This window comes from Mobula hypostoma, chromosome 22 (assembly GCF_963921235.1).
Source record: "Mobula hypostoma chromosome 22, sMobHyp1.1, whole genome shotgun sequence".
NCBI classification, from domain to species: domain Eukaryota; kingdom Metazoa; phylum Chordata; class Chondrichthyes; order Myliobatiformes; family Myliobatidae; genus Mobula; species Mobula hypostoma.
In genome coordinates, this window is record NC_086118.1 from 37,431,663 (window position 1) to 37,445,781 (window position 14,119).

Genomic DNA, 14,119 nt, shown 5'->3' on the forward strand with positions numbered 1-14,119 from the left:
TTGAGTTTAGCAACTCATTAAGGACCTGTACACATTTGTCCAACAAATTCAAATCTAATGTAAATTAGGTTAACTTAGCTCTTGGCTTGTGGATTAGTTGCAAGTTGGCTCTAGAAAATTTAGGCAATGAACTGAGTGAAAATTGGCAAATAAAAATATAAGCTTCTAATTAAACATGCAAATTTTACATTGTTTGCAATTTGTGTACACTTGCACACGTATTAATCCAGTATTGGCAATTTAAGGATGGAAAGTGTTCAAGTCTGTGAAGCTGACTTCAAGAATCAGGACATTTAAATCCATGCATCTAAAATTGTTCATGAATATTTTCCAACGTCTGAAATTGTCAAAGTACTCTATTGCTTTGTCCATTAAATACACACCATCTTGCTTCAAAGTAAAAACATTTTGACATTCTAGAATTTTCTTTCCGTAACTAAAAGCATTTTCAACTAATAAGTGATCCATAAAGCTTTTTTTGTTCCCCTAAGCATTTATGTTTATAACCTCGCCTGATTTTGGTTTCACTTAAATTAACTAAAAACCAGAAAAAGTAATACTTATTACAGTGTAATATTCGCAAGTCCATAGTGCTGCAACATACCATGAAATTATATTTAATCCTGTATAATTCAAGTATGGAATAACCAGATCATATTCAAAGTTTACAAGGTGAAAAATTTAAAGAAAAACTAGCAGTTTCAGACTATAATTGCCAATGACTATTTGAGAGAGAATAAAGCACATAAAATTGTAACAAGTCTTAATTGAATTGAAACACTGCTCAGTGCAAGTTGCTTAAAATGATAAAAATTCAAGGATTAATCCTGGAGGATTAGAAATTGATGCCAGAATACTTTATTAACTTTAGCATGCTATACTAGCAACGTCAGGAAAACAAATTTTGGTTCAGTCAATATACTGATCAGCTATTTCATACTGCCTTTTCCCCATACTCACACAGCTTTTTTTTTACTCTCACCTCAAAGATTACATAGTATTAACCAATTCTGGTTTGCAATGAAGTACAGAACTTCATTATCAACAACACTTCTTGTAGAGAGGGTGAGCTTTTGCGAGATGAAGCATGACTGCTGGTTTGTAAAAATATTCAATTATTATCAAAGATGATATCATTGTCAATAATGTTGCATTCAACAGTTTTCAATTTTCTCTCATTTCTTTTTAGGAAGTACGATTCATTCAGTTTGATCATAAACAGTGTGTCAGTTCCCATAAATAATCAATGAATCAAGATCCAACATACTGGTTTTGCCCACAAACTTTCTATACTAAATAGGTTATGTTCAAGTTAATAAGTTCCAAAACTGCTAAAATGCAACACCTATCCATATAGATTGCTCATTTTTCCCAATACTTGAATTGATCACAAAAGTTGGAACATTTCACAACCACCAAGGTCTCCCTCTCTCCTCTTACCTGAGATTTTCTGCTGTGCATTAATGTCATTTTGTAACTTCTCAGGGTTAATGTCTTGAAGTGGCTTTTCAGGTGTTACAAGCTTGTCATTTGTTGCAGACAAAGTGGAAAATGTGCTGATCACCAGAATAATGAGACCAGTCCAGAGAATAATCTGAAGAAATTCAAAGATAAAGCTATATAGTATTCAACTTTGAAAACTGAAGATGTAAAATATCTAGCAGCTACAGCTTAATCATTAATAATCAATGATGACCATCAACTATGCAGCTAGAGATTTTTTTTCCTAAAAATTCATTTAAATATCAGCAAAGAAACATGAGGAACATGAAAATTTGTCTAATACCCAACTTGATGTAAACCAATAACCAATTTACCACAGGAGTTGATCCAAAAATATTATTTCAATTTCCAGTACAACTAGATCCCAGCCCTAGCTGTATGCCCACTTCTACTCTAAACCTTCATATTCTGGACTAATGAGTGAACCAGATTGAATTACTGGGATTTCAAATAAACTAGATGCTAGATAATCAAAATTTAATTGTATTTTATGTATTTATGGTGTTTTAACATGAGGCTACATACAGTATATTCTTTAGCTACCTAAATAACTGCCCAATTCTGAATTAACCTCTTGAAATAAGCAAACCAATATTTTTAATAACCAAATGAAGATCAAATAAAAACTGCAGAGCTACAAAACTAAAAAAAAAAGAAATGCTGAAAATCCTGAGGTCAGGCTGCATCTGGTTCTGATAAAGGGTCTTCAACTTGAAATATTAATTATTTCCCTCCCCATAGATGTGGCCTGACCGGCTGAGTATTTTCAGACTTTCCTGTTCTTGCTTTAAGAACCACACAGAATTGTATCTCACTGTTTCAAACATAAAAAGCACAATATAGCTTCCAATAATGCATCACAGTCCCAGATTCAACATCATTATCAGCTCTGGAGTTAGAGTACTATATTGGACTGAAACTAGTTGCAGGGAGACAGGAAAGAACAGGTTTCCTATTATTCCAAAAAATAATAAACCACACTCTAACCACTTCTGAATAAATCGCATTCAAATTCACTTGGTAATCAAACTATATTTTGCACACTTACTTTTAAAGAAAACAAAAAAGCTAAGACAGGTTATTATACAATGCTTGGCATTTTTTAGCAACACGTGAAAAGTGCTGGAGGAACACAGCAAGCCAGGCAGCATCTATGAAGGGGTATGCACAGTTAATGTTTCAGGCAGAGACTATTCATCAGGACTCATTATCTAGCATTTTAATTAGTTTTATTTAAACTTTGGTAGATTTACATCAATAACAAAAAAATTACTTCACTCATGCGCAAGTCTTGACAATGTGCTTGAAAATATATAGTTTGGCATTTATTACAGGTTTATCAAAAAGAACATCTATGTCAACTCGGTGGTGAATTCTTTGAGTTGGAAGTGTTTGCTGGTATAATGAGCTAAATCTTCCACATAAACAAATGTGCAAGAGAGGTTACTAGAGAACAGAGACTCAACCACACTGATTTAGAAACAGCTGCAATCTTCTCTCACCTTGGAGTGAGCAAGTTCAAATACAGTGGCATGCAAAAGTTTGGACACCCCAGTCAAAATTTCTGTTACTGTGAATACCTAAGCAAGTAAAAGAGGAACTGATTTCCAAAAGGCATAAAATTAAAGATGACGCATTTCTTTAATATTTTAAGCAAGATTACTTTTTTATTTTCAACTTTCAGTTTCAAAATATCAAAAAAGGAAAAGGGTCCGAAGCAAAAGTTTGGGCACCCTGCATGGCAGTACTTAGTAATACCCCCTTTGGCAAGTATCACAGCTTGTAAACGCTTTCTGTAGCCAGCTAAGAGTCTTTCAATTCTTGTCTGGGGGAATTTCGCCCATTCTTCCTTGCAAAAGGCTTCTCAGTTCTGTGAGATGCTTGGGCTGTCTTGTATGCACTGCTCTTTTGAGGTCTATCCACAGATTTACGATGATGTTTAGGTCGGGGGACTGTGAGGGCCATGGCAAAACCTTCAGCTTGCGCCTCTTGAGGTAGTCCATTGTGGATTTTGAGGTGTGTTTAGGATCATTGTCCTGTAGTAGAAGCATCCTCTTTTCATCTTCAGCTTTTTTACAGATGGTGTGATGTTTACTTCCAGAATTTGCTGGTATTTAATTGAATTCATTCTTCCCTCTGCCAGTGAAATGTTCCCCATGTCATTGGCTGCAACACAAGCCCAAAGCATGATCATCTACCTCCGTGCTTAACAGTTGGAAAGGTGTTTTTTTTCCAAGAAATTCTGCACCCTTTTTTCTCCAAACATACCTTTGCTCATTGCGGCCAAAACGTTCTATTTTAACTTCATCAGTCCACAGGACTTGTTTCCAAAATGCACCAGGCTTGTTTAGATGTTCCTTTGCAAACTTCTGACGCTGAATTTTGTGGTGAGGACGCAGGAAAGGTTTTCTTCTGATGACTCTTCCATGAAGGTCGTATTTATGCAGGTGTTGCTGCACAGTAGAACAGTGCACCACCACTCCAGAGTCTGCTAAATCTTCCTGAAGGTCTTTTGCAGTCAAACGGGGGTTTTGATTTGCCTTTCCAGCAATCCTATGAGCAGTTCTCTCAGAAAGTTTTCTTGGTCTTCCAGACCTCAACTTGACCTCCACCGTTCCTGTTAACTGCCATCACCTAATTACATTACGAACCGAGGAAACGGCTACCTGAAAACGCTTTGCTATCTTCTTATAACCTTCTCCTGCTTTGTGGGCATCATTTATTTTAATTTTCAGAGTGCTAGACAGCTGCTTAGAGGAGCCCATGGCTGCTGATTGTTTGGACAAGGTTTGAGGAGTCAGGGTATTTATAAACCTTTGAAATTTGCACCACCTGGCCTTTCCTAATGATGACTGTGAACAAGTCATAGCCCTAATAAGCTATTTAAGGTCTGAGACCTTGGTAAAAGCTATCTGAGAGCTCAAATCTCTTGGAGTGCACAAACTTTTGCATGGTGTTCCTTTCCCTTATTTCACTCCAAAATTGTACAAAACAAAAATAATACACTAATCTTGCTTAAAATGTTGAAAAGAATGTTTCATCTTTAACTTTATGACTTTTGGAGATCAGTTCATCTTCTACTCACTTAACTATTCACAGTAACAGAAATTTTGACCAGGGGTGCCCAAACTTTTGCGTGCCACTGTATATAACCTAGTCTGACACTGCAGTTTCGTACTAAACAGCACTGCACTGAGGAGAAGAAAATGGCGGCGCAACACAGCGCGCAGCAGCCACTCCAGTGAATGATATCTGTTATCTGTCAAGTGGGTGCTGTGCACAATCCTGATTTGATGGAGACGGACGTGAGAGCACGGAGGAACATCTGGAGAAACTTCTGAAATGCCTGCTTTGCTGCCGCTGCTACTGTGTGATCCAGAATCTCTGGAGGAGAAGGTCCCGAGTCCTCGGCTTTGCTTGTTGCTCGGTGACTGGGGCAAGGTCGAAGCGCTCAGCAGAGGATGGCGCTCAGGAGGCTGTATCAGAGGGGCTGGTCGAAAGCTCGAAGTTTTCGGACGGATTCAGAGTCGGCTGTGGTCGGGTGCTTCCAATGCATCGGCAGTTGTCAGTGCCTGGAAGTTTATGGCAGAGAGAGTTTCTCCCTTTTGCTGCCTGCTATTGGGACTATCAGGAGTCGATCGGAACTTTGAGACTTATTTTTACCGTGCCCATGGGCTGCCCTTTATCAAATTATGGTATTGCTTTGCACTGCTGTAACTATATGTTATAATTATATGGTTTTGTCAGTGTTAGTCTTTGGTTTGTCCTTTTTTTTGTGATATCACTCTGGAGGAACATGGTATCATTTCTTAATGCATGCATTTCTAATTGATAATAAACAAGGACTGAGTGTCCTCATAATCTAAAAAAGATCTAAATGTACTGCTCTTTCAAGAAGATGCTAATTGGAGGTTTCACCTACCATCTCAAGTGAACAAATGATCTAGGTTAAACAGATCCACATTTGCCAAAAACTAAGATGATAAAATTGAAATAGTAAGATAATGTTCTTCGCTAAGCAGAGCACTTTGCAAGCACCATTCAGGCCAGTGGATGCAAACCCACAGGAATGTATTATATCACATTGATTAATAAATTATAATTTATTAATTACAATTAATACATTTACTATTAAATTTACTGAATTTACAATTGTAAAATTTGGTAATTTGTAAACTACAGACAGGAAAAGCACAAAATTAGTCCAATTCTTCATTAATGGCCAGCAGGTACTTGTGGAACTATCGATTTCTAGTTTTGTTAACTATGCAGAAGTCTGAGGCTCTAATCTAGATAGACAGTGCAAAAACAAAGCCATTTATTTAATAGTATGTTTAATTTTCAATTTTTGTATGTATACCTATAGTACTGTGCATACGTCTTAGATATGCACAACAGAGACTCCAAGCAAGGTCATTTGATTGCAACAATTGGCTTATTAATCATTACAGAACGTTTCTCTGGTACTTCCCATCCCCTTCCTCTCATTTCCCCTTTTCCCAACCACGATTCCTCTCTCCCTGCCCTTTCCTACTCTCAGTCCATAATAGAGACCCATATCAGAATCAGGTTTATCATCATTCACATATGTCATGAAATTAGTTTTTTTGCTGCTGCAGTACAGTGAGATTAGATAGATAGACAGATAGATAGATAATCTTCCTGCAGGTTCTTTTCTCCCCATTAGAGTTTGTTCTTTGCTTTTATTGAAGAATTTGCTAAGTGTTTAGCTCAACTGAAAGTGATCCCTAGTGGCCATCTTGCACACTAGATGGCCACATCGTCATCCAGCATTTCAAGGTTCTTTCTTTCTTTATTAATCTTTTTATTGATTTAAAAGGAACATAAATACAAACAAGAGGAGAATCTCAAATATATATATCAATAACTGTACAGAGATTAAAATAAGACATTATCAAAATCATACATAGTGTTAAGCTAGTGTATAATATATAATAAAAAAGAAAACATCAATTCTCCTCTTATCAGTTCATAAAGAGGAAAGGAAAAAAAACCTTTGAATTTTAAATGAGAAAAAAAAACTACGACACTATACTAAAAAAAGGGGACTGGGCAGTCCATTCTGAGGATATGACCAGAAAAGAAAAAGAAAGACTTTCTGATCAAATCTAAAACTTTGGGGGAAAAAATGGAAGAGTAATAAATCAAATCAAATGAAAATATTGAATAAAAGGTCACCAGATTTGCTCAAATTTAAAGGATGTATCAAATGTCCGACCTTATTTTCTCTAAACTTAAACAGGACATAATGGAGGAAAGTCAATAAAAGACAGTAGGTGGAATAGAATCCTTCCTCTTCAGTAAAATGGCTCTCCTAGCCGATATAGTTAATAGGCTATCATATGTTGAGCAGAAACAGGAATATTTCCTGATTTCGATGGGGTATACCCAGATATTGCTGTAAGTAAATTAGATTGTAGGTCCAGATTCAAGACTTTTGAAGAGGTTCTTCATTTAGATGTCAGTAGTAGGTACATATTAGGCCTTTTCAAAAAGCTAGTTCTCTATACAAAAAAAGGACACGTGAGATGAACTAATTGAGTATTTTGTATCAGTATTCACTGTGGAAGACACTGGCACTGTACCAGATGTTGCAGGGTGTGAGAGAAGAGAAGTGAGTGCAGTTACTATTACAAGGGAGGTGGTGCTCAAACAGCTGAAAGACCTAAGTCAACTGGACCAGATGAACTGCATCCTAGGGTTCTGAAAGAGGTAGTAGTAGAGATTGTGGAAGCATTAGCAATGATCTTTCAAAATCGCTGGAGTATAGCATGGTGCCAGGACTGGAAAATTGCAAATTTAAGGAAGGATGAAGGCAGCAGAAAAGAAATTATAGACCAGTTAGCCTAATCTCAGTGGTTTAGAAGATGCTGGAATCAATTGGGATGAGGATATGGAGTACTTGGTGACACAGATCAAGATAGGACAAAGTCAGCATGGTTTCCTTCAGGAAAAATTTCGCCAGACGAACCTGTTGGAATTCTTTGAGGACATTACAAGTAGGATAGATAAAGGGGATGCAGTGGATGTTGTATATTTGAACTTTCAGAAGGCCTTTGACAAAGTGCCACACACGAGGCTGCTCACCAGGTTAAGAGCCCATGGTATTACAGGAAAGTTACTGGTATGGTTAGAGCACGGGCTGATTGGTAGGAGGCAGTGAGTGGAAATAAAAGGATCCTTTTCTGGTTGGCTGCCAGTGACTAGTGGTGTTCCTCAGGGGTCAGTGTTGGGACCACTTCTTTTTATACTGTATATAAATGATTTAGATGATGGAATAGATGGCTTTGTTGTCAAGTTTGCAGATGATATGAAGATTGGTGGAGGGACAGGTAGTGTCGAGGAAACAGGAAGGCTGCAGAAGGAATTAGACAGATTAGGAGAATGGGCAAGAAAGTGGCAAATGAAATACAATGTTGGAAAATGCATGGCCACGCACTTTGGTAATAGAAATAAATGTGCCGACTATTTTCTAAATGGGGAGAAAATCCAAAAATCTGACATAGAAAGTGACTTGGGAGTCCTTATGCAGAACACCTTAAAGGTTAATTTGCAGGTAGAGTCGATGGTGAGGAAGGCAAATGCAATGTTAGCATTCATTTCAGGAGGTCGAGAATACAAGAGCAGGTTTGTGATGCTGAGGCTTTATAAGGCACTGGTGGAGCCTCACCTTGAGTATTGTGAAGAGATTTGGTGTCTTATCTCAGAAAAGATGTGCTAGCATTGGAGGAGGTACAGAGGAGGTCCACAAGAATTAAAGGGTTATCATACGAGGAACATTTGATAGCTCTGGGTCTGTACTCACTGGAATTTAGAAGGATGAGGGGAGATCTCATTGAAACCTTTTGAATGTTGAAAGGCCTAAACAAAGTAGATGAGGAAAGGATGCTTCCCATAGTGGGGGAAGTCTATGATAAGAGGGCACAGCCTCAGGATAGAAAGGCATCCATTTAAAACAAAGATACTGTGAAATTTCTATAGCCAAAGGGAGGTGAGTTTGTGGAATTTGTTACCACAGGCAGCTGTGGAGCCCAGGTCATTGGGTGTATTTAAGGCAGAGCTTGATAGATCCTTGATTGGACATGGCAGCAAAGGTTATGGGAAGAAGGCTGGGGAGTGGGGCTGAGGAGGGGAAAAAAGGATCAGTTATGGTTGAATGGTGGAGCAGACTCAATGGGCCAAATGGCCTAATTCTGCTCCTGTCTAATGGTCTTATAAAAACTTTGCGCAGAAGCCTCCTCAGCACAGCTTGGGGCCTCACCAGATGTCAAACCCATTCTACGGACAATACTTGCCATTTACAATAGGAAAGGGTCACTGCTTAGCCTGAAGCCAGCATAACTGAGGCAGCAAACATCTTAAATATTACATACCTAAATGTTTCCGCTTTTTGAAACTGTCAAATGAAAAGTCAAAGCTGTCAAGAAGAAATATGGCTATGATGCCATATACCTATGGCAAAATAATCTGGCAACATTTGCATCTAAGCTAGCAGGTAGAGCACCGGCAGACTGCTAATACACAAGAGATATACAAGCACCGTTTGAAATACCAAAAGAGGACACAGAGGGAAGAATTTTCCACTATAAAATGTATTTAAAATGTAATAACATTTTCTTATTTTTAACTTTCACATTTATTGCAGAGAAAATCTCGCATTTTCTTTATACCTATTGTGATGGAGAACACTTAGTAAATGCACTATGTATGTGTGTGTGTGTGTATGTGTGTATGTGTGTATATATATATATATATATATATATATATATATATATATATATATTCTGAATATATCTGAATACATCTGAATATTCCATTTATTTAGTAATGGGTATGTGCAAATGTGCATATATTATTTGTATGCTGTATTCAAGGGAGATTCTTGTTGATTTTGTAACATGATCGTAACTACATTGTGGGCATCATATTCTAATTCATGTTAATTCTGTTGGTAATTAAAGATGTTATGTCTTGATGCCAAATACACGGGGCTCATTGCCCTGAATGGTAGTTTTTTTTTGGGGGGGGGAGGAGAGGTGGAGAAAGAAGAGTGGCTTCTAGGAGCTCACACTGGACAGGGAGCTACTACTGTATTTTCTGGTAGATACATTTTTGTAAATATTGGCAGGTTTCTTTTCACTGTTTTCACTAATTTTTGTTAAGTTTTTGAGTTTTGACGCACCTAATAAACACCTTTGCACTAAAGTGCAAAGCGTCTCCAGCCATTTTTTCCCTTTGGACATCAGAATCAGGTTTATTATCACTGGCATGTGACGTGAAATTTGTTAACTTAGCAGCAGCAGTTCAATGCAATACATAATATAGAAGAGAAAAAATAATAATAATTAAAATAAAATAAATAATAACAAATAAATTACATCTATTGAATAGATTGAAATCATGCAAAAAACAGAAATACTGTACATTAAAAAAAGTGAGGTAGTGTCCAAGGATTCAATGTCCATTTAGGAATCAGACGGCAGAAAGAAAGAGACACCACTCCCTGAAGATGTCCTGGGTACTTTGTAGGCTAGTACCCAAGGAGCTGACTAGATTTACAACCCTCTGCAGTTTCTTTCGGTCCTGCGCAGTAGCCCCCCCCCCACCACCATACCAAATAGTGATGCGGCCTGTCAGAATGCTCTCCATGGTACATCTACAGAAGTTTTTGAGTGTATTTGTTGACTTGCCAAATCCCTTCAAACTCCTAATGAAGTATAGCTGCTGTTTTGCCTTCCTTATAACTACATCGATATGTTGGGACCAGGTTAGTTCCTCAGAGATTTTGACACCCAGGAACTTGAAATTGTACACTCTCTCCACTTCTGATCTCTCTATGAGGATTGGTATGTGTTCCTTTGTCTTACACTTCCTGAAGTCCACAATCAGCTCTTTCGTCTTACTTATGTTCATACAGTGGCATGCAAAAGTTTGGGCACCCCTGGTCAAAATTTCTGTTACTGTGAATAGCTAAGCAAGTAAAAGATGAACTGATTTCCAAAAGGCATAAAGTTAAAGATGACACATTTCTTTAATATTTTAAGCAAGAAAACTTTTTATTTCCATCTTTTACAGTTTCAAAGTAACAAAAAAGGAAAAGGGCCCGAAGCAAAAGTTTGGGCACCCTGCATGGTAGTGCTTAGTAACACACCCTCTGGCAAGTATCACAGCTTGTAAACGCTTTTTGTAGCCTGCTAAGTGTCTTTCAATTCTTGTTTGGGGAATTTCCACCCACTCTTCCTTGCAAAAGGCTTCTAGTTCTGTGAGATTCTTCGGCCGTCTTGCATGCACTGCTCTTTTTGCGGCCAAAAAGTTCTATTCAAAAGGTTCAAAGGAACATCTAAACAAGCCAGATGTATTTTGGAAACAAGCCCTGCGGACTGATGAAGTCAAAATAGAACTTTTTGGCCGCAATGAGCAAAGGTATGTTTGGAGAAAAAAGGGTGCAGAATTTCATGAAAAGAACCTCTCTCCAACTGTTAAGCATGGAGGTGAATCGATCTTGCTTTGGGCTTGTGTTGCAGCCAGTGGCATGGGGAACATTTACTGGAAGGAGGAGGAATTAATTAAATACCAGCAAATTCAGGAAGCAAACATCACACCGTCTGTAAAAAAGCCGAAGATGAAAAGAGGATGGCTTCTACAACAGGATAATGAACCCAAACACACCTCAAAATCCACAATGGACTACCTCAAGAGGCGCAAGCTGAAGGTTTTGCCATGGCCCTCACAGTCCCCTGACCTAAACATCATCGAGAATCTGTGGGTAGACCTCAAAAGACCAGTGCATGCAAGATGGCCCAAGAATCTCACAGATCTAGAAGCCTTTTGCAAGGAAGAATGGGTGGAAATCCCCCAAACAAGAATTGAAAGACTCTTAGCTGGCTACAAAAAGCGTTTACAAGCTGTGATACTTGCCAAAGGGGGTATTACTAAGTACTGCCATGCAGGGTGCCAAACTTTTGCTTCGGGCCCTTTTTCTTTTTTGTTATTTTGAAACTGTAAAAGATGGAAATAAAAAGTTTTCTTGCGTAAAATATTAAAGAAATGTGTCATCTTTAACTTTATGCCTTTTGGAAATCAGTTCATCTTTTACTCGCTTAGCTATTCATAGTAACAGAAATTTTGACCAGGGGTGCCCAAACTTTTGCATCCCACTGTATATCACTCCTGTACATAACCCTCATATTTAACATCTACACTCTTTCTATAATCCAAAGATCCTTCAGACATGAAAACTAAAGCTTAAAGCAATGTGTATCACAATAATTATTGCCTTGCAGGAAGTTTGGAACCATTCATAAAATGCTGCTACGTTGGTCTTATTGAAGGAGCCATATTAATGCCCCATTTGCCTCTGCAATGCTGATCTGAATTGGTTTACAGATCGGATCTCCTTACGCCTTTGCATGAGATGCATTTTCTTTTTTAATCCAAATTTTTTATTAAAACCTACAACTGCCATAATTTAAAATCCTTCTAGCTATTTAAATTTCCTTTGATCAAAATCATAATTTAAAATGGCAACTGTGGGTGTATTTAAGCTAAAATAAAAAAAATCTCATTACTTTAAGTGGACTCAGCAGTCCACTGGTTGGATTTCACCCCCCCCAACCCCCAAGCTATATCTTAATACATGTGTCAATGTATTTTGCAACAGTTTTCTGCATGGATGGCACTTCTGTGCAGGAAAATGAAACAAAAGCTGGAACTCAGCTGTCATAAAAACAGTTGACTGCTTTCTCACAAAAATACAGCAGTTGCGAAGTCAAGAGAAACATCTGGTTTTCAAAGCAGGAAACAGAAAATATCAGTAAATAATATGCCATAAAGCCATGGTTTTCTTTTAACAATTCCTTTATATATTGTAACATGATAGATTTCAATTTATAGTTTTAAGTATTGCCAATTTTCAAAAATATAATACAATTTAAATTCCCATAAATTTAATAGCCTGTTTCAGCCACACCCAAGATTGACTTAATGGATTATAAATGGCTTTGAGAAGTGCAGGTTAGGTGACATCCCAACCTAGATTCAATAAATCTTAACTGGCAATAAAAGCACACTTTCTCTTGAGGGTACTTATTTAAAAAGAATCACAGTAATTGAAGTTTTATAAAGATTGCTCCGTTAGCTGATTGTTACAGCTAACACAGGCTGCTACATCGAAATTTCTGAAAGTCCCAGTGCAACTTGTCTCCCAAATCCACCTGCCAATTAGGAAATGTCTAATGAGAAAGTTATTAGAATTATGCCAAAATGGTTGATAAATCTGTATTGATGAAAATGAGTTTGTAATTGTATAACATTATTATAAAGGACATCTATATAACAATGTCATATTAATGTAGATAAGTGTTAATATTTGAGTATTAGCACTTTCCAAATACAAAAAAAATCCCCATTTAAACCAGATGTGAAAATATCTGAATTTCACTGGTGGATCTGGCACTCTCAACTAACATTCTAAAAGCAATTCATCCTGAAACACCAGCTGCAATATCAATTGTCACAGCAGGGTTGAGTGATAAGTATTTCAATTTAACATTCATTGAGAATTAACTGTAATATGAGCAAGGTGTCACTAACAAGACTATTGATACAGACCGAAGAAAAACAAGTAAGAGTGGAAAGGGGTATCTATACACAATGCATACCAGAAGATTAATACAATTTCTAACATATGCATAAAAATCCAATTGTAGAATTAGATTCTTGGAAGAAAGAATAAAATGTGAACCACGCTTCTAATATTTAGTTGTTTCAGTAACAAGTTGTCCTGACCAGATAAAGGTACATCATTTATCGGTAATCAGACAATCCAAACTCTCAAAGCATTGTTCATAATATTAATGACAAGCATTTAAATGCAACACCATGACCACAGATCTTCAAACTGAGGAATCCAATTAAAGAGAGCCTCCATTTTTAAAAAAATGTGCTTTTTGAATCAACATTTTAAAAATGTCTTCAAGCTGGCACAAGTGATACTCCTAGAATATTAAAGATATAATGGTCTCTAGCACACCATAACATTAAGCCTCCTGTAAGCCCTCATCATCTTTTATTGGTGGATTATGTTGTAGCATTTGAAGATCAAATGTGCAAAGTAAAACATGTGGGATTTATGGAACAAGACCATTGACTCAATTTTCCTCCAGAGTTCCATGAAACTACCTCCCTCATAAGTGGGCTGCATAATTGCTAAAGGATAAATTCCTCCAATTTTTCACTAAACATGTCAACTTGAAGATCAATTAACCCTTCCAGAGATCTTACACCTTCAGATTCCCAGCCTGCTCATTCATTAACTCACCTCTTGATATTTGATACTAAAATAACAAGATAACTCAAGACTGTAAATGCTAAGTGTCTTCCCAAATGTTTTAGATCACCATTAAAACTAAGTCAACAAAAATAATTTAAAAGCCAATGTACTGGTTTAGAAAGCCAGTTCAACCACCCCAAACAAGAGAAACAAATATGAAAGACCCTACATTTCATTGGAACTGAATATAATGAGCTGAGAAAAACCAATTATTCCAAAATTATTTACTGTTCGCTAACTTCTTTTTAAATCCTCCTACCGATC

General features: G+C 37.2%; 1 protein-coding gene across 1 annotated transcript in view; it reads right to left on the reverse strand.

Moving 5' to 3' along the window:
• slc38a10 (solute carrier family 38 member 10) overlaps nucleotides 1-14,119 on the reverse strand; it is a 118,420-nt gene that overhangs the window by 49,966 nt on the left and 54,335 nt on the right. Inside the window, exon 11 of the mRNA XM_063074457.1 lies at nucleotides 1,441-1,594. Coding sequence (XP_062930527.1) covers nucleotides 1,441-1,594 — 154 coding nt within the window. The remainder of the gene's footprint in view (nucleotides 1-1,440; nucleotides 1,595-14,119) is intronic.